Genomic DNA, 25,705 nt, shown 5'->3' with positions numbered 1-25,705 from the left:
GCTCAGCAGTAACAAGCCTGACTAGCATCCATGAGGATGTGGGTTCAATCCCTGGCTTGCTCAGTGGGTTAAGGATCTGAGCTGTGGTGTAGGTTGCAAACGTGGCCCTGGTCCCAAACCCTAGCCTGGGAACTTCCATATACGGCAGGTGTGGTCCTAAAAAGCAAAAAAAGAAAAAGAAAAAAAAAGTGCTCTATGTTTAAATTTTCGTAGCGTTTTTTTTGAGCAATTAATAGGGGTAATAGAAAAACTGAAAACAGCTCTAGGTTAATTGTATTGGTTATTTCAGTAAAGTGTAATTGATGTGTGAGCATCCAGAAATACTCTCAGCATTTAAAGTACATAAAGTTTTAAACTAAGAGCAGTTTCCATTGGGTATAGATTAATAAATTCATATTTTCTTTTTTTTTTTCCTACAGGAAGGAACTTGAAACCTTCAAAGGTAATTTTGTGTTGAATTCTTCACTTTTAAAGTAGATGAGTTAATTGATATCACATGTTCTCTCTTGATGAAAGAATGCATTCCTTTTTCTTTAAATCAGACAATTTATATCAAAAAATAAGTTTGCTTAATACCATTTTTATAAATTTTATTTGATCACAAGTGGTTTTGATAGTCTTTTTTAGCTGTAACACATGTACCAAGTGAGAGTTTCTGCTAATGACTGTTGTAAATAATCTGTTAGGATGGCATAGTGCTCACTTTGAGGTTGTTGAGAATCGTAGTTTAAGGAGATTCTGGTTCCTGCTGTGCAGCCTGAGCCACATGGAGAAGCCGTGGTGATAAAGGTAGAGATGTGTCCCTGTGGTTGACTCAGCCATCACCTGAACCTCCTGAGAGGTGTTCGGGGCTGGGTCCTGCACTGCCAGCATCTTGTAACTTTGGATAGGTCTCTACCTTTTTTAGGCTCAGTTTCCAACTGTAAAATTAGAAGCTTTGATGAACTGCGCCCTGAGATATTAAGGGTGCCCAGCATTGCTTTTTAATAAAGGGAACCCTTGCAGGTGGGCCCTGAAGTATAATTCTTGGCCAGTATTGACTCCTGTTGGAGAAAACTAGTAAAAAAAAAAAAATGGGGAAGGTCGGAGTTCCTGTCGTGGCTCAGCGGAAACGAATCTGACCAGCATCCAGGAGGACTCAGGTTCAATCCCTGGGTTAAGGATCTGGTGTTGCCGTGAGCTGTGGTATAGGTTGCAGATGAGGCTCGGATCCCGTGTTGCTGTGGCTGTGACGTAGGCAGGCAGCTACAGCTCCGATTCAACCTCTAGCTTGGGAAACTCCATGTGACGTGGGTGCAGCCCGAAAAAGACAAAAAAAAAAAAAAAAAGGGAAAGACCGCAAACTTTCCAGCAGCTCAAAGCCCTTCCAATTTGCCACTTTTCAATTATCATTAGCGATAAAGTAATGAAACCACTATTCTGAAAGAATTTCAGTAACCAAGAGGACTTTGAAGTATTACTTATTATGTATATATATAAACTAATATTGGCTTTTAGAGTTACTGGTTAAAGATTTTCCAGTATATTATTTACAGTTGAATTGCTTATGTGTATGACCTGTTTGCATATTTTAGGGAAAACAACTAACCCTCAAGGTAAAAGGTATAAAGGCTTGTTTCTACTGCAGCTATCATTGAATAGACTTGTTTTGGCTGGATTTCTGTTTGACTGATTACAGTTATAGTAAATGATGAAGTTCATGGCCAGTTTGTTGAGGGCAATGTTAAGTGATCCTGTGATGTATTATCTGATCATGGCCGCCATTGTTCTTAATCAGTTTGTGAACCACAATTCATGGACATTATTTTTCATCAGTCATTTAAAATAAGATCTTACATTCTCATAAAGTATTCCTTTCCCTCTCATTCTTCCTTTCAGTCTACTAGCATCTTCTTATATCACGTTAGGAGAAGAAAATCAAGTTAATATTAAAAGACAGGCAGGGTCACAGATTATGCAAAATGTCAACTTTGCTAGCATCTCAGTACTGAGGCGTTCCTTTTTTTTTTTTTCTCGTATGACAGTATTTACAGAAGAAGAAAAGACCAACAGTTTGGAAAAGGTTAAACAGTGTTACATACCACTTGATAGAACAATTCAATTTATGTTGAAATATCTTGTTTATATACACAACCCTAATTATGTACAACCCACCCACAGGCCAATTAAAGCTCCCAATTTGAACAAACCCTGAATTGATTATTGTATCATATCTATTTTTTTTAAAGCACTGATAGTCATTAAAAATTCTTTCCTCTTGAGTATTTCCTAATGTTTCAAAAGCATGAGTAGCATATAATAAGAAAAGAAATGTAACTGCTCTTCTAAGACATGAGTGGAGAAAAAAATTCAAATAGACCCTAAGAATTTCTTATTTTTTCTTTTTTCTTTTTTCTTTTTCTTTTTTTTTCAGGGCGGAACCCACAGTATATGGAGGTTCCCAGGCTAGGGGTCGAATCAGAGCTGTAGCTGCTGGCCACAGCCACAGCAACACGGGATCCAAGTCGCATCTGTGACCTACACCACTTCTCACCACCACGCCGGATCCTTAACTCACTGCACTAGGCCTGGGATCAAACCCACGTCCTCATGGATACTAGTTGGGTTTGTTAATCACTGAGCCATGAGGGGAACTTCCAGAATTTATTTTTTGAATATTGTTTTTGCCTTTGCATTTTCCTTTATAGGTTGCAGAAAAACAAAAAGGATTATTTCCTCCAATTATTTTATTTAACTTGTAGTAGTATTTAGAAGCTCTTGGCTAAGTTGGCGTAAAACTAACTTTCGAGGACAGAAAGACAAATTTAGTAACCCTCGTTTAGTAACATAGATCAGTAGGATATGAATTTTCGATTCTTCCTTCCCTACCCCATTAAGGTTAACGAGCTTACCTTTCACTTGCGAAACAGAGAGCAAATCTCTACAGTATTATTGAAACTTATTTGTTTTTTTAAAATATTGGCAGCCCTAAGATTTTCTCTGTTCCTCCAAATACTGTATTTCTTTAAACTGTTTAGTAATGATCACTTGAATATTATGTAAAAAAGGGGGCTGGCATCTTAAAAGTCTTAATTTTTTATATTCAATGGGAAAGGAATCCCATTATTGTCGCTACAGGTGGAGTAAGTAAGTTCTTCACGCTCCTTTAAAGACACAGAAAATTGGCCACCAATAGACATTTGTTACTTAGGGATTATTCATCATTTTTCCACTTTAATATTTAAAATAGGTTGTCATTTCATGTACAAATCTTAATCTCTCTTAAGTCTAAGTCTAGAAATATTGTGCCACTGAAACAGGAACTAGGGGCGAGAAGATCTAGGTTGCTCGTTGCCCTCAGCTCCTTAGCACTCCCGACTTGCATGTGACTTAATGTGCGAGCTTGCTCTTTTACCTCCACTGAAGTGCCTCCCCACATCAACCGTCATTCTCCATTCTCTCTGCAAAGTTGATACCGCATCCTGCTGAACGCTTGAAGCTGATAGGCTACTTGCCAGTGCAGCCAAACACTTTTATTTCTACCCAGAGTGAATTGTTCGTTCCCAAATTCATTTACGCTTATTACTGCAGTATGCAATTTAATTAAATATCAGATAAAATGATAAAACCTTAGTGTTAAGGAGAACCATTTGTAAGAAAATTAATTTGACTGCTTTGGAAGACTTAATATAGGTAAATAGCTTTTAAAAATTGCGGCAAAAGGTATAATTAGGAATTAGGAAAAATGGGGGGGGAATAATAAAAAGATTCTGTGCACAGATTGTTTCACACATCTTAAATTCCTGCTCTGCTTTTAAAAATAGGCTGGAGAAGTTCCCGTCGTGGCGCAGTGGTTAACGAATCCGACTAGGAACCATGAGGTTGCGGGTCCCTGGCCTTGCTCTGTGGGTTAATGATCCAGCGTTGCCGTGAGCTGTGGTGTAGATTGCAGACTCGGCTCGGATCCCGCGTTGCTGTGGCCCTGGCGTAGGCTGGTAGCTACAGCTCCAATTCAACCCCTAGCCTGGGAACCTCCATATGCCGCGGGAGTGGCCCAAGAAATAGCAACAACAACAACAACAACAACAACAACAAAAAGACAAAAAGACAAAAATAAAATAAAATAAAATAAATAAAAATAGGCTGGAAGTTCTATCCAGTGCAGTATGGGTGGCTTATACAAGGATTTTCAATCAGTAGACCTATAATGAAAGAATTCATGGGGAGGAAAAAAAAAAAAGAGTTCCCATTGTGGCTCAGTGGTTAACAAACCCAACTGGTAGCATCCATGAGGATGCCGGTTCAATCCCTGACCTTGCTGGGTGGGTTGAGCACCCTCGTGCAGTGGGCATTGCCGTGAGCTGTGGTGTAGCTTGCAGACTCAGCTCAGATCCCGAGTTGCTGTGGCTGTGGCGTAGGCCGGCGGCTACACCTCCCATTCGACCCCTAGCCTGGGAACCTCCATATGACGACGGTGAGGCCCTAAAAGATAAAAAGACAAAAAAAAAAAAAGAATAAAATTATGGTCATATTTTAAAGTGTATGCATATTTTTAATGGAATATTAACCACTTTTTAAAAAATTAAATGACCAGCAAGGGATCTGGTTGTATCATATAAGAGGATATCCATTGTAACCTCCTCCTTAATGTAAATTTCCCAAACCATGTCAGAAAGGTGACTGACAGTGCGAAAACCTGCCAGGATGTAGGAGTTAGCCCTGTCATACACGTGAATCACCATGAGAACATGTGGGGCAGGGTAGCTAAGGCCAGCCTGATACAGGGTGATCTCATTTAAGGCTTAGCTCTGGAAACTGGAGCCAGTGAAGGGGGCAGAGCCACGGTGGTCATCAGAACCAGGGGAAGACCAAGACAGTTGAGGGATGAGCACGTCCAGAGAGGAGCAAGTTTAAAGGAGAAGGGGTCATCAGCGATGTAAGTAATGCAAAGATGCCGAGCAGAAAGGGGAAGTGGCGTTCGATTTGATGGTGAATAGATAAATGGTGGCCTGAAAGAGCTATTTATAAAGAGAGAAACCAGGTTGCAAATCAGAAGTATGTGAGAAACTAGGAAATAAAGGTGACATAAACTTACTATTCTTGCATGAACGAAAGGGCAGGCCACTTGAGACAGAATCAGGGTCGGGGAAAAGGTAAAATTTGAAGATATAGAGAAGAAGCAAAAAAAAATCCAGATAGGTTATCCTTGGAGAGGATCCGGGGACCTCTCTTCCTCTGAGACCTTGGAGGAGGAAAGGATGACAGGTAAGACGGGAAAAAGAACCTGAGTACAAGGAAAGGCAGTCTGAATTTGCGAGGCTGTGCTCAGAAATAGAAATCAAAACCAAAACAAATAGGCTTTGGTTAACACACAGCTGGGAGTTGAAGAGCGTGTGTATTGATGAGATCCGCAGAGCAGGGTAGTCTTGGATGCTAATGATCGTGATTGAATTGAGTGGCCATGGAATTCAGGCTGGAAAGGAGAGGCCTGACTAGACCAGTAAAATAAGCACGATAGGAGGTACTGGGGATGGCGCGCGCCCTAAAGGTGAAAACACCTGAGTGGTGGACGTGGGTCTTTGGTCAAAGAAAGGATTTCAGTTTGAGATCTTTGAGGTGGAGCCGTTGCCAGGGATGATCATGGCTAAACGTGAGTGAAAAAGAAGTCTGAGTCGGAGAATTCTGAGAGCCTCAGAGTCACACTTGTTGGCTGGTTCTCGGGAGTGGATTATGCGCGCTGCTGGCTTGGCAGCCATAGTCTGTTACAAATCTGGATGTGAACCTGGGTGGAACATGTTGGTTCAAGAGTTAGCCTAACGTGTAAGGCTAAACTTCCGCTGCCATCTGGCAGTATCTGGATGGCGGAGGCTCAGCTTGGGGAGCATCACCGTCCCCCGTCCTCAAAGAGCTAAAGCACTGTGGCGAAGCTTATAGGATAGAAAGGCACATACATACTTTTAATAGAATGTAAAAACTGTTAAAAGAGAAAGAAGCACACTAAGGCAGGAGTAATCAGCTCTTTACAGAGAGAGGCATTTGAGTTGGATCTGAATGCTGAGTACTAACCTGGCTGGAAGGATAATGAGGACATGGCAGGCAGAGGAAAGAACCATTGCAAAGATGCAGAGATGTTTATTTCAAGAACACAAGTTAACATTTAACATCTTGTTCAATGAGGGAAGGACAGATAATTAGTTAGTGCTGAAGCATATGGTGTGTGGGGTGAAGTAGAGAGGGAGCGAGTGGAGGCGTAGGCAGGGCAAATGCTGTACAGCCTTGTGTGTCCTGCAGGGGAGTGTCGACTTTTCCCGCGGGGCTAGTGGTCGCCAAAGAGGCGTGGGTGTGCACAGTAACAGTGCAAAAGAAAACCGGAACCCCTACTTGTTTCCGTTTGATGTCCTCCTGTTTTTAAAGTTCGATTTTTGTGTATATTCTGTAATCAGCTAGTACAGGAATTGAGGTATGTGTTATATAAATATACACATTTGGGGTGCATGTTACACGTTTTTGTTCACAGCTTAGCAGTCACTGTTGTAACTGAGAGAGACAGGGTAGAGGTGGCCGAACCCAAAAGTTTTAATTAGGTCAGCAGGACCTGATTTGCTTCATAGAGCAAGTTTTCTGGGCTCCTGTAGGAGGTACATTGGAAAAGAGCAGGTCTAGAGCAAGAGCGATTTAGTTGAGAGACTACTAAACATTTTTGAAGGAAAGCAGTGGTTCAGTGGAGACAAAGACCAAATTCAAGGATCTAGGTAGGTAGAAGAACAGAAAGAACTTGACGATTGTTGCGAGGGGTCTAGGATGCTGGAATTCTGGCTAGGACAGGCGGGTGGATAGATTTTTCATTTACCAGGATATGCTGTCAGACAGGCAGAAGAGCAGGTTTGGGATAGGAGGACCATGGTGAATTCAGTCCTTTTTTTTTTTTTTGTCTTTTTGTCTTTTTGCCTTTTTCTAGGGCCGCTTCCCACGGCATATGGAGGTTCCCAGGCTAGGGGTCAAATCGGAGCTGTAGCCGCTGGCCTACACCAGAGCCACAGCAATGCCAGATCCGAGCCGTGCCTCCGACCTACACCACAGCTCCTGGCAACACCACATCCTTAACCCACTGAGTAAGGCCAGGGATCGAACCTGCCACCTCATGGTTCCTAGTTGGATTTGTTAACCACTGAGCCATGATGGGGCCTCCCAAATTCTGTCACTTTGGGAGGGAGGAGGTAAAACTGTTGGTTTCTTAAGGACTGCAGGCAAGTGCCCTGTAACCCCCCACAAGTGCAAAACTCTTTGGTATCCGATAGAGAAATGCTTTTTAAAAACAGTTTTGATGAGGTTTGATTTTGATACCACAAGTTTCTTTCACGTTAGGTGCACAATTCCGTGACTCTTGGTAAATGCATAGAGCTGTGCAGCCATCATCACAGCCCAGTTTTAGAACATCTTCATCGCCCACAGCCTCTCGTTTCTGCCTCTGACGGGCGTTTGGATGGCTTCCACCTCGGGGCTGCTGTGAGTAGTGCCGCTATAGACGTTCACATGCGAGTCTTCGTGTGAACACATGTTTTCATTTCTCTTGCGCATACAGCTAAGACCGGAGTGTCTGGATCCCATGATAAGTTTACTATTCAACTTTTTAAGAAACCGCCAAACCGTTTTCTTGAAGCAGTGGTACCACTTACACCCCCACGAGCTATGCATGGGGCTTGTGGTTTCTCCTCAGGACCAGTGTCTTTGATCCATTTTTTTTTCCCCACTCTGATCTACCTTGAGTCAATTTTTGTGCTTATGTGACGTAAGAGTCTAAGTTTCTTAAATTTGAATATCCGCTTGTCTCAGTACTATTTTTTGAAAGGACTGTTTTCCCCCATTGAATCGTTTTGGCACCTTCGCAGGAAAGCAGTGGTCATAAATGTGAAGACGAGTTTATTTCTGGACTCTCAGGTTTGTTCCTTATTCCAGCCCCACACTGCCTTGCTCACTGTAGCTCCTCTAACAAGTTTTGAAATTGTGAAGTGTAAGCCAGTCCACCAACTTGGTTCTTTTTAAAAATCTGGCTATTTTAGATGCTTTGCATTTTTAAAATAAATTTTAGGATCGTTTTGTCTATTTCTACAAAAAAAAAAAAAAAAGGCACTCCGGGGATTTGATAGGGATTATTTTGAATTCATAGATCAATTTGGGGAGAATTCCTGTTTTAACGATATTGAGTCTTCCAATTCATGAACATGAAACGCGTCTTCATTTATTTAGAATTTCCTTGATTTTTCTGAGCAGTATTTTGTTAGTGTCAGTATACAAGTCTCGCACGTCTTTTGTTAAATTTATTCCTAAGTATGGTATTCTTGTTGAGCGAATTCTGCCTTGAGCATATTCAATTTGGAGTGTCTATGAGACATGACAGGCAGAAGTGTCCACTGGGCCGTTGGACGTCAGGATAAAGATGTCAGCTGGAGTTGGGAGTAGCCAGCACTCAGGTGGGTTTGGATGCGCTTGCTCATGGAGAGCAGGCAGAAAAAAAGCCCAGGTGGCCATGGATAGAAATCTCGGAAGCACTGGCATTCTCCCGACGGGCACACGAAGAGAGCTTGTTCCTTACGATGGAGGCAGCGGAGCTAAGGGAGAGCGTGCTGTCACTCAGTGGAGAACCTTTCGAGGACATGTCAGGAGGCGGTGTCCCTGTGCCGTGGGGAGGAGAGGACAGAGTCAAAGGGAGTCCGAGAAGGGTCCTGTAAGTTGTCAGCCAAAAGCTAATTGACGATGGATTGGGACTAATTTCAGTGGCCTGGGTGTTCATTTCCACGTGGGGTCGGCGGCGGACGCGGCCGGCGGTGGAGGATCAGGGCACAGATGGGAGGTTCTGCCTCGTGCTCGCTATGACCCTGGGTGCCAGGCATGTTGGTACTTACTGAACACGTGAATGAATGAGGAGGCAGAGCAGTGCTTTCAGAAGCCGAGGCTTAGGAGAGGGGAAGGAGAAGAGAGGTTAGAGGAGAGGGCCAGGTGGAAGGGAGGCACGCCTTTTCATTTGTGAGATGTTTGAGTGCCTTTGTATGAAAAGGGGAAGGAGGCTGAGGGGAGTGAGAGTGGCTGATGGATGAAGCTCTGATTCAGAGGGACCCCAGGAGTGGGGTTCAGAGCGCTCGGTTCTGAAACAGGAAAAGACTGTTGACAAGTATCTGTAACTATTGGAATTGTGATGATTTAAGATACTTATTAAAAATACATGGCACATTCCAGGCGACTGGTTACTGTTGCTGAATTTGAAGGAAGCTTTTGGCTAAAGCTATGTTAAAAATGAATTGGGGGAAATTTAAAGATACCTTATGTGTTAGGAAACAAACTCTATTCTTAACCTTTATTTCATGACTTTCCGATAGCAAGGTTCCTTTTCTCTTTTGCTATGTTACTTATGCGTCTTTGTGCCCACATGACTGATTCAGATGGATTTAGGTATATTTTCATCCTCCCCCGCCTTGAGCACCACTTGGTATGGCCCCAGATCTGTGCATACATCTTTGCACACCAGAGCCCTGAGAGCTTGCATTTGGCTTTTATAGAGGCAGTAGATTCCGCTACATGTCTGCTTAAGCCATCAGCAGAAAACTAACAGGCTTAATAGAATTTCTTTGGAAAAACCTGCTTCTGGCTTCAGCCTCACTTCCTTTGTTCTCCATCCCAGAAGATGCACATCAGGGGAGCTGCCTGGTAACTGGAGGTTGCACTTGACCAGCACTGAGCTTCTGTTCACTTGTTCAGGTCTCACATCCATGTCATCTCCAGGACTCACCGAAAATAGTCAGAGGAATCCCTGTAGGTGGAACTTTCTTTTTATGTTTTTCCTTCACTGCTTTTCTTTAGGATTTTTACCTCCATGCTTGGGTACATTGCAGTGTTTGCCTGGTATGCAGATGACTGATCACTAAAAAGCAGAAATTAAATTTCAATGTGATTTGAACCTACAAGCAGTACATTTTATGAAAGCATTATTCGTGTCTTTATTTTACCAAGATAATTACTAAATTAATACCTAAAACAAGTAAGTGAAAAATGTTGCATGGAAATCTAGGCCTTTTGCTTTTATAATTTTGTGGCTTATCCATCAGGTGAAATTCGGCACTCATTTTTTTTATGAGGCAGCACATTTATATTAAAAGTTAAATATAAAATACCAGGAAAGCAGTGCCAGCTCTTAGAGTAATGAGTCCAGTTCCGATGCACAAGTCTGTAAAACTAACTCTGCATCCCTTGCTGCTGGTGTGTTCATTTTCCAGGAAGCAGTGACTATAGTTGAACATGCGAGCCACACACAGGAACAGTGTCAACTTAAAGTTCATTCCATGCTGCTGTGTGGGTTCATCTAAAATGGCTGCTTTTCTTAGTGGGGTTTGAAAGTGTAATAATGCTTCCTGCAGATTGAAATGCATATGTATTATTTTCCCAATTGTACAGAACCTCGGTGTGGTGTGCCCTGTCACCTGTTGGCTAGAGGCCACGGTTTTATGATGTCTCTGTGGCGTTTTTATAAGTAGTGAATGTATGTAAGTATATTGAACTTGTGGGATTTACTGCAAAAATTATACCTTAGAAATTAATTGGTGGCTTTTTTTTTTTCCCTTGAGTAATTTATTATCCTACCCATGGAGATAACTGAGGAATAATTTTTAATAATTACTGCCTTTTTTTACCTCCGTGTTATGCCTTTAAGGTGGCACATGTTATGACTGGTCCTGTATCATGCCCCGTTAGGTAGGAGCCCACTCGTCTGTTTCTGAGATGACGTAGTAAAGTCCGACTTGACTTAAAGGGAACGTCACTCCTCCTCCTCCCTTTCTCATGTCCATCTTGTGTATAGTGTAGCAAAGCCTCCAGGCCCTTTAAGCTCAGAGGTATTAACCAAAGCCAAGAGAGAGCGCAGGAATTCATTGTGATAGCTCAGAGAATTCACAAGTGATGGTCAGCACTGGAGCATTGTCATGGAACGAAATTCTAACTTGAGATTTTTCCACATTTTTGTTGATTATGTGTTAAGTGTTCAGGAGTAAACTGGTAAGAATGGAGGAAGTGAGAACTTTAATATTTATTTTTCATGTGTATATTTTAGGGAATGTATGTGTAATAAATGATGTTTTCCCTTCTTCCTTCACTTATACCGTCTTAACGTGGTGGTTCTAAAAGTAAAAATGGTATTACGTTTTAATTTTTTTTAATTACTTAAGAAATCACTTCCTGGAAAAAAAATATCTTGATGTGTTGGTGAATATTGGCAGTATTTTTAAAAAGTATCTGCTCTTCTTTTTCCTGCATGTCTCTATGTATAGGTATTAAAAAGCTGGTTTATATTCTATAACTCAGTGTTTAAGTAGAGTTAATATCTCCCTCCTATAGTACAGAAATATTTGTAACCCATAAGTTTTTTTTTTCTAAGACAGTTTATTTTTAAGACCTACTAGATTCTTTATTCTGATACCTGTCAAAAGATTCACCCTGTGGCATGACCCAGAACGCTCAAAGGTGACGTTTTAGATGGGAGAGGCATCATAATCCTAACAGCTTGTTTAGCTATTAAACGACACGGAAGTAGAGCCTCGAGATCAGGGTTGTGATGCTTAAATGTTACCTTTCTGTGATTTCTCGTAATGATTATATCCTCCTCTTCCGTAAACAATAATTATAGCCATAGAGTCTGCTTAGAAATGTATCAGGACAACTTTGTGTTGAATATCATGTATGTTTGGTATCATGAATAAATACAGCTGTTCTGTTTCATTGCCTTTTTGCTGGAACATGGTATAAACTTGACAGCAAAAATTACAGCTTTCAGAAAAACTAAATTCCAGCACCACAAAAAGGAGAGTTCTGTGAAAAATTTACCTGTCAGCCTCAAAAAGAGATTTATCTGTTGAATTCACATAGAGCTTCATGATGTTATCTCAGTTTTTTTTGGAGGTTTGTGGTGGAAAATAACCTACGAAGTCTTGTAGCGCTGCTGTTCCAACTGTTTGAAGCAGCTGATGGAGCTTGCACCTTCTCAGAAGACTGGTCCCTGCCTAGTGGTTTTTATAGATTTCCAGGGCCAAGTCAAGTGTCTCCCTGAGCCCTATTAGAAAGCCAGATGAATATGGGCATAGAGATATGCCCATTCCATAAATAAAATTAGATTGAATTTGGTTATTAATTTGACCTCAGTTGAGGAATAAAACAGTGTTTACCCTAAGATAAAGGAAGTAACTACAGAAACACTGGGACAATACTGAGATGTTTAATTTACTTTTCTCTTTTTCGGAAGGATTGTTGAAAGTGTGAGCACAGGCAACAAAGATTAGGATAGGCTGCTTACTGATATGCTCTTCACTGGTGAGTCTCTAATCACAGTGTTGAAAATGTATGGAAAAAAGTACTGAAGTTGTAAATAAGAGGGACTTGAACAGTCAAAAAATTTACTGTGGTGATAGCTCATCAGTTCCACTTAAAAATAAACGTAACTAGAAAGTAAAAATAAACATAACTAGGAAGTAAAAATATTTGTAGTAAGAATTGTCACAGCGATTTCAATAAAGTGACAAAAAACAAATAGTATCCAAAAATATGAACTTGTCATCAGGATTTTTTTTCAGGATTCGTTATTTTCATGTAGTAAAATTAATGAGCAAAATACCAGTTCTACCATTATAAGCATATTAATACAGCCCTGTTATTTCTATTAAAATTGTAAAAAATTAGGAGTTCCCATCGTGGCTCAGTGGTTAACGAATCCGACTAGGAACCATGAGGTTACGGGTTCGATCCCTGGCCTTACTCAGTGGGTTAAGGATCCGGCGTTGCCGTGAGCCATGGTATAGGTTGCAGACATGGCTCGGATCCCGCGTTGCTGTGGCTCTGGCGTAGACCTGCAGCTATAGCTCCAATTCAACCCCTAGCCTGGGAACCTCCATGTGCCATAGGAGTGGCCCTAGAAAAGGCAAAAAGACAAATAAATAAAATTTTAAAAAATTAGAGGAAAGAAGGCAACTACTACCTGTTAAATATCTACACTGTGCTGCTATGTGCTTTGCGTATTATGATTGGTACCAGAGTAGCTCAGTTAGAGAGATTTGCTGTGTGAGATGAGAAAAGTGAGACCCAGAGAAGGTAAAGAAATCACCCAGCCAGCGAGCATCTGAGCAGGGATTGAAACCCAGGAACTTCTGCACTCCAAGGGCGTTTTTCCCATGTCACCTCAATTTCCTGAGAAGTGCTGAAAAATGAACAATAAAATTGACACTAATTTTCTGTTTCCGTAGCTTGTTTTCTTTATATATCCAGTCCCTTTCTCCCATTCTGTTTGTATACCAGATAACTTTATTTTTTTTATTTTTATTTTATTTTATTTTTGCTTTTTAGGGCTGCACCCACAGCACATGGAGGTTCCCAGGTTAGGGGTCGAATTGGAGCTACAGCTGCCGGCCTACACCACAGCCATAGCCACGCGGGATCTGAGCCGTATCTGTGATCTACACCGCGGCTCACAGCAACACTGGATCCTTAACCCACTGAGTGAGGCCAGGGATCGAACCCACAACCTCATGTTCCTAGTCGGGTTCGTTTCCAGTGCACCATGACGGATAAAGTTATCCTATACCAGATAACTTTACATTTACAAACTTTAATAGCCAAGTAGCTTATTGAGATTTTATCTCTAGCTCCATTTTAACTACTTACCAGTTTTGCCATGTAGCTCTCCTTTGGTTTTACCCAATTTAAAGACCAATATAGGAGTTCCTGTTGTGGCCCAGGAGCAGCGAACCTGACTAGTATTCATGAGGATGCAGTTTTGATCCCTGGCCTCGTTCAATGGGTTAAGAATCCGGTATTGCCATGAACTGTGGTGTAGGTCACAGACGAGGGTCATATCTGCCGTGGCAGTGGCAGTGGTGTAGGCCTGCAGCTGCAGCTCTGATTCGACCCCAAGTCTGGGAACTTCCGTATACCACGGGTGCAGCCCTCAAAAAATAAATAAATAAATAAATAAATAAAATACGAATACAAACAAAAACCTAGTGTAAAAAAAAAAAGACAAAACCAAGCTGATTGACGCTGTAGAACCTAGAAAAGAGCCCTCTGATTTGGACAGATTTGGGGTTGTGGATTGAGGCTCAAAACAGGACTGAGAGCCTGTGAAGGCCTCCAGATCCTTTCCCCGCACTGTGCCTGAATCTGATGTGAAATCCTTGACTCTTCTTAAAATGCAGAATCTTCTGTTTCAGGTACTGATTTCTGTGTAACAGTTAAAAGAATTTGTGTCTGCTCTATGTACTTCTGGAATCGTATCTCAGAACAGTGTTTTAAGTCACGTAATCCGGCATCCTCTCCTATGTAGAACCCCTTGTGGGGCAGCTCTTAAGGCTGTTGGTCTGGAGTTTGCTGGATGGTCCTTACTCTCCTAAGTTTCAGGGTCTTGGTTCTCTCAACCCCTCTCCCGCACCCATAATGTCCTGTTAGAGATGCTTTGTTCTCCTGGACACCTTGTCTGGACACATGCAAGTTTTCCAGTACCTTCTGTAAAAATGGTGTTAGGAACCACTGTCCCCTCCAGAAATGGTGATCAGACCATAGCTTGTTCATCACTTTTTCACTCGTGTTTAGCTCATGTTTAATTAACCACAACACCTAGTCCTTTTAAATATGAGAGTCAACCTTTATTTTTTAAAGTAACTATGAAAGTAGTGCATTCCTATTGTAGACAATAAAGAAAATACAAAAAACTACCAAGAAAAAAATTGAATCACTAGTCAAAAATAATCTTTAATGAATTTTTGAAAAATACCGTTTTTTGATTGTCCAAAATACGTCTTAAAATCACATTTTTATGATCTAAGGGCATTGCATTTTTTAAGGTCCTCAGTGTATATTTTTAGAAAGGTTATGCCAAGAGTTCCCTTGTAGTGCAGTAGGTTAAGGATCTGGCATTGTCACTTTTGTCACTGGCGCGGCTCAGGTTGCTGCTGTGGTGTGGGTTTGATTCCTGGCCCAGAAACTTCTGCATGCTTCAGGTGCAGCCTCCCCACCCCCCAAAAAAGAAAGTTTATCCCAGTTTACACTTTGATTAGCGATTTATGCCTACATGTGACTTTATCTATTTTGCATACCCTCACTTGAGAATTTTTTTCTTGTCTTTACTAGTTTGATAAGAATAATAATTGATTATTGGAGTTCCTGTCGTGGCACAGTTGTTAGCGAATCCGACTAGGAACCATGAGGTTGTAGGTTCGGTCCCTGGCCTTGCTCAGTGGGTTAACGACCCGGCGTTGCCGTGAGCTGTGGTGTAGGTCGCAGACGCGGCTCGGATCCCGCGTTGCTGTGGCTCTGGCGTAGGCCGGGGGCTACAGCTCCGATTCGACCCCTATCCTATGCCGAGGGAGAGGCCCAAAGAAATAGCAAAAAGACAAAAAAAAAAAAAAAGAATATTTGATTATTGATTGAGGTGTTGTCATGAAGTCCAGTGACTTCATTGAAGTGAAATCTGATTAATTAGCTCTCTGTGATGGTGAATTGTTCATGCTTCTTGCTACTTTCAGGTGGGATTTTAGTGTACTTAAGGATTTTGAGTGAGGTTGTTTTATATTAAGGATAGCACATCATTGTCATATTTATATTACACATATTTAAAATATCTGGTTATTTGCCTTTTAATTTTGTTTGCTTTTTTATTACACATGTTACATATTAATATTTTGTTTTTTCAAGTGAATATTTTAAACTGACATCCTCCATTCCTTTTATGCCTAAAAAGTTCTCTCACAAGCCTAAGAAATACATGTTAACTTGTAATTTCTTCACATTTTTATTTTAGCTTCATTTATTTATTTATTGCTGGTTTTATTCTAAGGAATCTGGAACTTATATTGATGCAAGAGGTGAGCATTCTTTTTTGCCTAGAGGTAGTTAATTTTTCTCGTATTATGGAATAATCCCTTGCGGTTCTTGATCTCCGTTGTTGGCAAAATCTCACTGGTTAAATTAAGCTCTGCCTGCGTGCTGTCTGATCCCGAGCAGCTGAACGTAGCTGGAGAGAACATACCTTTCCCTGAGGTCTCACATTGAACTTTGTCCACAGTTCACTAGAGAGCCTGGAGCTCAGGCTGGCCCTCCTGCTGCATTTCACGTCTCCCCTTGTCTCAGGCAGCCAGCATCCCAGTGCTGCCCTCATTTTGGTAGATTTATGATTCCACCGAGGACATTGTAGCCATCAGAAGAGAACCTGTCCGTGCTCCCTGCACCTGCTCCCAGCCGCCCGCGTCTCACCCTCTGCTTCCTCCCTGGTCTGCGGGCTCTGCCTGCTTCCCCGAGGCCTCCCTTGGCGCACAGCCTCCCATCCACTCGCTCCTCCTCAGGGTCTGGCTCTGACACACTTTCCCCCTGTTCGCTTTCCCCCTCTGCTGAGTCCTTCCAGCCCTTGCTCTGCAGCTCCCCACAGTGCAGCATGGTTCATAGCTCTGCTCACCACTAAACCGCCAAGGCCCCCATCGCCCACTCTTCTTTTTCTCGCTCTCCTTGGCCTCGCTGTCCTTTCTGGCCGCCCCCCCCCCAACCAATCCCACATGGTAAAGTGCCTTCTGGGCTCAGTCCTCTTCTCTTGCCTTCGGTGGACTCTTCGCCCCCAGGGCTCTCAATACCATCTGATGCCAGGGACCCCCTGATTGAACCACTGTCCTGCCTCTCCTCTAAACTCTAGACTGAAATATCCAACTGCCAACTCAGAATCCCTGCAGCTGCGCCTCCAGGCATCTGAAACTCACGGGGCCAAGTCTGAAGTCTTCCTTCTCACCTTCCCACCTTCCTGGCCGCTCTTTCGTCCCGCTTTCAGTAAGCAGCACCACCGCTCCTCCCGGGCCTTTGACCAAAACAGGCACACAATGGAGAGGAATCTGCGGCTTGCCTCCCCCCTCACCTCCAGTTCTCCAGTAAGGCCCGTCCGCTCTGCCTCAAACCAGGTCCCAGATCGGGCCAGCTGTGCTGTCTCGCCCGCTGCCATCCAGTCCAGGCTGCCTCAGTCCTGTCGGAAAGCCGTGGTGGCCTCCTCGCTGTGTCCCTGCCTCTCTGCTCACCCTCTGCACAGAGGATCGCCCCTGTGGCTTCTCATTGCACTGAGAACACCACCTCGGCGTGGCCTGCACCCCAGCTCTTCGCTCGCCCGCTGGCCTCCCCTGGCCCCTCTGTCCAGCCCCCTGGGCCATCTGCCCTTGCTCCCGAGGCCCAGCACTCCCTGCTCTGGCCTGGGGCATCTCTTCAGTCCTCTTCCTTCAGATGGTGGCCTGACTGCTTCCTTCCCGCTGCCTCCGCAAAGGTGTCCACGTTTTTCATCCTTCTCTCATGTGAAGACCTGACACCCACCTACCTGGCTTTGCTGCATCCCGTGTGTCCGGACAGGGACTGATGCAGGACTAGGTAAATGTTGGCTCGACAGCACCCTGTCCCCTTGCTTTCAGGCTTGGGCTCCTTTTAACTCTGTCTTCCAAACATGGCTGGAGCCATTGATCTAAAAATTCACATCAACTGCATCCTCAAACCTTGAAGTGGCTCCTCAGTCCTTTCAGCAGCGTTTTCTAAGTCAGTCACTAGAGCTTCACTGTCACAAGTTTTGTCCTATTCATGTGTCGGCTGTATGCTTTTAACTGACTTTCAGGGAACTCGTTTTTAGAATGTATTTTAAAATATGCTTCTTATTATCAATGGAAAACCAGTATCACTTGACACAACTAGAAGCTGCACAAATAAATACATAACTATTAAACTGTACCCTGCCAAGTGTCTTGCCTGACATATCTTGGAAGACGGGCGTCAGGGTTAACTCTAAGCTCTTTCACAAAGTAGACAAAATTTTTCTCGGAAGCCCCTGCTTGCCTCTCCAGCTTCATCACAATTTTTTTTTTTGTAAATTTGCTGGGTTTAATCTCAAACCACATAGTTTTTTGAAAAGTAGTTTTGCCCCTAATCAATTAAAAAAAGTTCAAAAAAGTGTAGGGCACGCTGAACGCATGTTTGCAAAGAGGCAAACCCTGATGGCTGCCCAGGGCCCTCTTAGCAGGAGTGTTTTCAGGGCTACTTCTGCCAGTTCCCTCATAGGCACTTTGAGGCCGAGGACCCACATGCCAGCCTCACAGTCAGAAACGTTGCCATAGCATTCCAGAGGAGTTGTTCTGTGGTCTGGTGCCCACGTGAGTGGTTCTGGGGTGTAGTGGCAGCATGACAAGGGTGAGCGGTTTGGTTTTCTTTTTCAGGTTTTCGTTTCTCTCACATTCAGTCTTTGCTCAGATTGCCTTGTGCAGCGTCAGGCATGACCTCGTGAGAATTTTGTATTATAGTTTCCGGAACGAGTATGTTTTCTCAGAACCATGGTTAGGAGGTTTATTATCACTATATCTCCCTTTTCAAATTTGACACTGGAAAAGCCCAAAGAAGTGTTAAAGAATCCGTGAAAGTCGGATGGGAATGTGCCTTTCAAAGGCTGATTTGGTTGGTATAGAATAAAGGATGAAAACGTTACTATTTTCTGGAATAAGACAGTTGGGCTAGCTTGGCAATCTTTTGTGCTTTGTATTCAGAGACCATATAACAGAAAATTGTGATTGTATTTGTCGAATAAATCTGTTCTAAATTCTCCGTTCAGAAACACTAGTGCTTACAGCTTCCTGGTGGCAAGCACTCGCCTGAGATCAGAACCCATCCCTCTTTTGCTTTATCGAGTAAACCTGGCGACACTCCACTTCCACGGAGAGAAGTGCTAGAGGATTTCACCACCAACGAATAAATAGACTTGCATTTTTTCATGTCCAGTCAAGTCCCAGGACACGCTTCCTTTGAACGGTGGCACTCCTCCTGTTCCCGTGCAAACGTGTTTTGAGCGTTTGGATGGAACAGCTTGCTGAGCGCAGCTCTGGGTGCTGGAGGATGTTTACTTCCGTGTGTGCTGGAAGCACGACCGTGGATTCACTTGTAACAATTTTGGGTGAAGACTGTATGCTCCGAGTAGAATGAAATCCTGTGTCCAGGACACCACATTGCTCAGGTGATGCGACTCCGTCTTGCCTTTGGGTTCAGGACCTGGTTGGCTGCCTCACGAGATGCTGCTGCCTCCTCCATGGCCCCCCAGCCTCAGTTCCGTCCTCATCTCTGTCTGAGGGGCCTTGTTTCCACCCAGCCACCCCCTCAGGTCTTGAAATGCTATTGACTCACGTAGTAAACGCCTGTTTATTGTTCCCACTGTCTACTCTCTCCAGCCCCAGGGATGTAACAACGATGAAGGAAGAGCCCGCCGGGTGTGTGTCTCTAGCAGCTGACGCACCGCCCGGCAGCCTTGCTTGGGGGTGACGCATCTGCCTGTGCGTCTTCCCCTTGTAACGCTTTGTTTCAGCGATGGTGCAGAATCTCTGTGGTGACCTGGCCTTGTATGTGTGCTCCTGCCCCAGAGATGCGGGCATCTCCAGAAACAAGATACCGTCGTACCTTTCAAACATGTCTTTGAAGCGCTTAATCCTCTGGGTTTATTGTCTTTCTGTTAAATGCTTTTCCCCGCAGCAGCAGAGATGCTCCTTGATGTTTTAAAATAGTGTCGAGAAGGTATATTAAATGTGTACTGCAGAAGAAAATGCTTAATGAGTGACCATTCTGTTTCATGTTTAAGAATTTTCCAAAGTTGAGTGTCGACAGTGGCTTCTATAAGCTCTTTACAGCTGCCTAGCCCAGAAATGTTACTGAGTTGATAAATTCTTAAGTTTATAACCTTTGCTTTAGTTTTCTCTTAAATGCATAGTTACCGTATATCAAACATTTCCTGTGTGGTCGTAAAGGTGGAAAATAACAGTGTCTAATTTTGCAGATGTTGACTGCTGTAATTTTTTCTAATTTTGATATTGAAAACTAGACTACAAAATACATCTGGAAAAGAACAGCATAGGTGGAGTTCCCTTCGTGGCTCAGTGGTTAACCTGACTAGGATCCCTGAGGACTTGGGTTCAATCCCTGGCCTCGCTCAATGAGTTAAGGATCTGGTGTTGCTGTGAGCTGTGGTGTAGGTCGCAGACATGGCTCAGATCCCACGTTGCTGTGGCCGTGGTGCAGGCCAGTAGCTGTAGCTCTGATTCGACTCCTGGCCTGGGAACTTCCATATGCTGCAGGTTCGGCCCTAAAAGACAAAAGACAACAACAACAAAAAACCAGCATAGGTACAAAATGTAACTTTGCTCCGGAGCATATACAAGGCTTCCTCCTTAAACCACACGTCAGGTTAACGCAAGTAAATGTGTACCTACCAGGCAGTGTACCAGGGACTGTGAGCACGAAATCCAGAGCCACCAGGAGTGCTGATATCCTAGTGGCCACTCACTGGGTGGCGCTATAGCCTCTCTGAGCCTTGGTTTCCTCTTTAAAAATGAAGATGAGGAGTTCCCGTGGTGGCGCAGTGGTTAACGATCCGACTAGGAACCATGAGGTTGTGGGTTCGGTCCCTGCCCTTGCTCAGTGGGTTAACGATCCGGCGTTGCCGTGAGCTGTGGTGTAGGTTGCAGACGCGGCTCGGATCCCGCGTTGCTGTGGCTTTGGCGTAGGCCAATGGCTACAGCTCCGATTTGACCCCTAGCCTGGGAACCTCCATATGCCACGGGAGCGGCCCAAGAAATAGCAAAAATAAATAAATAAATAAATAAATAAAAAATAAAAATGAAGATGAGAATAGGTTGAATTGCCGTCAGGGTTAACCACAGTGTCCGGCATTTACATAAGAGCTGGCTGCTATTACTACAGACACAAAGCAAACAGGATAATTGACTTGTTTTCCATTACTGCTTTCTCTGTTTTGTACTCGGAAGTCATAAAGACACAGGAAAACAGAAAAATCAAGTCCAAACCTCCCTAGGTTGCAGACCTGAGTTTCTTGTTGTACATAATAAATATTGGGGTGGGGGGGCTGTCTGCATACACACGGTAATGAAGCTTGGTGAATTAAGGTAATTATTCACATGCAAATATGAATGGGCTATTTTTATCATAAGTCTATCTTCAGGATTCAAACTGGTTTCAGAAAGTTTATTAGCAAACGTGCATTAGTAAGGTTAAAATAAAGTATTCCAATAATTTTTAGAAAAATATCTTAAAGTTATAGTATTAAAAATATCAAAATGTTGAGAGTTCTGGAATGAGCTACTTGGTTTGAGATTTCCAGATTTATTCTCTCATTCCTTGTTTATCCTGCTCCTGTCTAGTCTAAGCACAGGATGCAAAAATGAACCAGGCTGTGTCTGCTACCGCCAGGAAGTTCACTGTGCAGCTGGGAGACAGCGGTTACAGGACCGTGAGTGGACTCTGGGGTCAGCATGGGCTCGGGCATTTCCGCAGGGCCTGCCAGACAGGGGAGGGTGCCCAGAGGAAGGCTAGCAGGCATCCTTGCAGTCACCAGGGCCTCAACCTGGAGACTTCTCTGCACCGGTCTTGTGAGTAGACACCGATGTTGAAAAAGGTCCCACGTGGCTGTTGAAACCCCAGAGCGGGGGTTGTAGTGAAACTAGAAAAGAGAGACAGTGGAGGGGACGCAGAGAGGGAGGAGACCTTCATGGATCAGATTTCGTCTTCAGAGAGATCACTGTAGATTAATGTGTCAGGTAATGGACCGCATCAGTCTTTGAATTTAGATTGCCTGTTCTTTGAATAAATTTGAACTGTGACTGGCTAAAATCTTTTCTTTGATCAGGTAGACAGTTTAAAGAATTATGTTTCCCCCACATCCTTTGTGTTATAGAAGTTTTCAAACACGTACAAAAAAGAGTAGAATGAAACTCCATGTCCCCACCACCAGCTGCAACAGTCAGCACGTGGCCCAGTCTGTTTCACCACCACCCCTATTCCCTGCCTCGCTTTAAAGCAAATTTAAAGCAAATTGCCTATGTGATATACTTTCTTCACGATCTCAATCCATACCTCTAAAAAGTAAGACTTGAACATAATCACACCACCTTTATTATACCTCAAATGATATCATTCCTTAATACCATTAAGATAGAAAGATGTTGTAATGTTAGATTTTTTTAGATTAAGTGAAATAGATGTTAAGCCCTGTGAACCCTGTGTAATACCTAGTTTACTGATTTCTAGCTGACCAAGAGTATGCTTTTGAATTACTCTTTTTCAAATTGTCTAGTATTCAGTTAACACACCGCCGTAGTTCACATTCATGTTATGATTTTGTCAGGAACGGTAGCCCTCTATAAATGGAAATTTACAGAAAGTTTCGAGTGCAGTTGGCTTACTTAAAGCACTCCCAGAAAGAACAGAAACTTTAGAAAGTAAAGTGTGGACTCCACAGATAGAATCGACATGCCTCAGGGATCTGTTGGAAGAGGAAGGAAGTTTTTAAATTTTTTAATCTGCCAATGAGTACCCTGGTTTAGCAGTGGGCAGGTGCAAAGACCGGGCATTGTTGTGGGGTTAGGCCATTGTTCTCAACAAAGGCTGACGTCACCACACATTTGCAGGTCCCTCTGCTTCATCCTCCTTTTGTTCTCTTGGGCAGTGAGATTAGGCTAATGAGCAGAACTCTATCTGTTGCTTTTATGATAATTTTTCAAAAGACGGCTATAAATGTCATGCAGAAGTTCCAGTAGTGTTCTGTTTGCTATTTCAAGTTGCTGTAACATGCTACACTGTTAAATATAGCCAAACACGTTTGTCCTTCTAAGACAGAAAAGTAGTAACAACTCTTTGCCTTAAAAATTGTTATTCTGGGAGTTCCCGTCGTGGCGCAGTGGTTAACAAATCCGACTAGGAACCATGAGGTTGCGGGTTCGGTCCCTGCCCTTGCTCAGTGGGTTAACGATCCAGCGTTGCCGTGAGCTGTGGTGTAGGTTGCAGACGTGGCTCGGATCCCGCGTTGCTGTGGCTCTGGCATAGGCCAGTGGCTGCAGCTCCGATTCGACCCCTAGCCTGGGAACCTCCATATGCCGCGGGAGAGGCCCAAAGAAATAGCAAAAAGACCAAAAAAAAAATTGTTATTCTGTTACTACAAATACGTAGAATTGATTTTTTAATTGAGAAAGGGATATTTGGGTTAATAATCTATTCAGTGCACCAGATAAAAATGTGAACCAGCCAAAGAAAGCATTCTCTACATTTCAAAAGAGCTGGTTTTTTGAAGAAAAGTGATTTATGATTTTAATCCTAGTTTCATTAAGTCTTTTTTTTTTAAATCTGCAGTTCATTTTCAGAGTTCCTGTCATGGCTTAGCGGAAACGAGTCTGACTAGGATCCATGAGGACGCAGGGTCTAACCCTGGCCTTGCTCAGTGGGTTAAGGATTGGGCATTGCCGTGAGCTGTGGTGTAGGTCGCAGACGCGGCTTGGATCTGGCATTGCTGTGGTTGTGGCATAGGCCAGCAGGTGCAGCTCCGATTCACTCTGGAGCCTGGGAACCTCCATATGCTGTGGGTGCGGCCCTAAAAAGACAAAAATAAATAAATAAAATTTCTGCAGTGAAGTTCCTTTTCATGGGAGTGTCCTTTTGAAAGGAGTAAGGTGTGCTTTTTCTTTTGGCTTTTGCATAAATTTAAATTTTCAGTTTATTCCACAAGATCATTGTTAGTGGAGTATCCATCGTGGTGCAGTGGTTAACGAATCCAACTAGGAACCATGGGGTTGCAGGTTCGATCCCTGGCCTCACTCAGTGGGTTAAGGATCTGGCATTGCCGTGAGCTGTGGTGGAGGTCACAGATGTAGCTGGAATCCCGAGTTGCTGTGGCTGTGATGTTGGCCAACGGCTACAGCTCTCTCTGATTAGACCCCTAGCCCGGGAACCTCCATATGCCGCAGGTGCAGCCCTAAAAGACAAAAAAATAATAATAATTTTAAAAGATTATTGTTAATAAATCAGGAATTGATGTAGTTAATCTCTAGGCCAGAAGGGATCACAATGCTAAAATATGGTTTGATGAAAATATGGAAAGAGTATAGCCATATGTGTTCTATTTTTAGATTTTTTAAATTTAAAAATTAATTTTTTGGATATAAATTACATATATATTGAGTATGTTTTATGCAGAGTGAAGGCAGCCTCTTTGGCAATGGAGTGGCTGGTTTGGCTTTCTATTTCTTATTTAACTATCTATTTAAAGCATCAGAGTAAAACCAGACAGACCATTTGCATATTGGTATCTGTAAAGGTTGCCCAAATAAAAATAAGGTGTTTCTTTTTGTTTGTTTGTTTGTTTTAGGGCCACACTTGTGGCATAGGCAAGTTAGGGATGGGGGTCTAATCAGAGCCACATCTGCGACCTACACCACAGCTCATGGCAGCACTGCATCCTCAACCCACTGAACAGGGCCAGGGATCGAACCCACATCCTCATGGATCCTAGGCGGGTTCTCTACCTGCTGAGCCACAATGGGAACTCAAAAATAAGGTTTTTTAAAAATAAATTTCTGCTATAATCAGTGTTTGCTGAGTCAAAGATTTGTGTCTTTTTCTTTGTTAAGCACTGGGAATTCAAAGTTGAAAAGATTCTTAGCTTCAAGGAGCTGACAGTCTAGTAGGAAAAAAGAGAAAAATAGTGTCAGAAAAGAGTCCCTAAATTGTCTTGGGGCTGTTGAGAAGGGTACTTGGAAGACTTTGGGTTAATAGTCATTTGATTCTGTAAACCTAAACAAGAAGTAAATAGTAGGATTCATCTGTTGATTGCCCACCGTGGGCCAGGCACTCTTCCGGTTAGTAGGTAACACGCATGGACTAGGTAGACATGCATAGATAGGTGTGTGCACGTAGGTGTGTGTATATGCGCAATACACATGCACTTGTACAGGCAGCATACGGGGGATCAGAGAGATGCCCTCCTGGAATGTGGTCCAGCAGGAAGGGCCAGGCAGTTTATCAGCAGTGACTGTTGTTGTGGTAGAGATGCAGTTTAGACTGGTGAAAGGGGTGGAGAGGGCAGGGCCTGCCCGAGGTAGTGACTGTTGTCTGAGACTAAAGGGTGCGAAGGAGAAAACCAACAGGAATAAAGGGGCGGGGGAGAAATTTCTAGCAGCAGGAACAATGCGTTCAAAGGTTCTGAGGAAGTATAGAACTTGCCCAGTTTGAAGCAACTGAAAGGCGGCCTCCGGGGCCAGAATGTGGTGAGCCTGGAGTCTTCAGCAGGAGCCAACCCAGGGGGCCTTACGGAGAAGTAGAAAGAGTTTGGGTTCACTGTATTGCAGGCGAAGGCTGACAGAGGGTTTTAAGTAGTGTGGGGGTTAACATCTGATCATAATTTGAAAAGATGACTCTGAGTGTGTGGGAAAAGGACTTTGTTTTCTGGTTAAGTAACGTGGAAAATGGACCATAGAAAACAGGTTGAATTGGAGTTCCAGTTGTGGCTCAACAGGTTAAGAACCCAACTAGAATCCATGAGGAGGTGGGTTTGGTCCCTGGCCTCACTCAGTGGATTAAGGATCCGGGGTTGCCATGAGCTGTGGTGTAGGTCACAGATGTGGCTTGGATCCCACGTTGCTGTGACTGTAGCCTGGGCCAGCAGCTGTAGCTCCTGTTCGACCCCTAGCCCAGGAACTTCCATATGCTACAGGTGCGGCCCTAGAAAAAGAAAAAAAATAGAAAAGAAGAAAAAGGTTAAGAAGCCGAGAGCAGGCAGAGGGAATTAGGGAATGGACTGGGGTGGAGTGATGGGGAGAGGTGAAAATGGATTCATGGGATATTTTGGAAGCAGAATTAACAAGAT

At 43.3% G+C, this 25,705-nt stretch overlaps 1 protein-coding gene across 1 annotated transcript in view; it reads left to right on the top strand.

The window, feature by feature from the left end:
• Positions 1-25,705, top strand: part of DTNBP1 (dystrobrevin binding protein 1) — a 118,467-nt gene that overhangs the window by 59,609 nt on the left and 33,153 nt on the right. The window contains exon 7 of the mRNA XM_047796205.1: positions 420-442. Within this exon, the coding sequence (XP_047652161.1) occupies positions 420-442 (23 nt within the window). The remainder of the gene's footprint in view (positions 1-419; positions 443-25,705) is intronic.

This window comes from Phacochoerus africanus, chromosome 9 (genome assembly GCF_016906955.1).
Source record: "Phacochoerus africanus isolate WHEZ1 chromosome 9, ROS_Pafr_v1, whole genome shotgun sequence".
Classification (NCBI taxonomy): Eukaryota; Metazoa; Chordata; class Mammalia; order Artiodactyla; family Suidae; genus Phacochoerus; species Phacochoerus africanus.
Note: the sequence above shows the minus strand (reverse complement) of the source record. Positions and strands in the feature narration are given on the sequence as shown.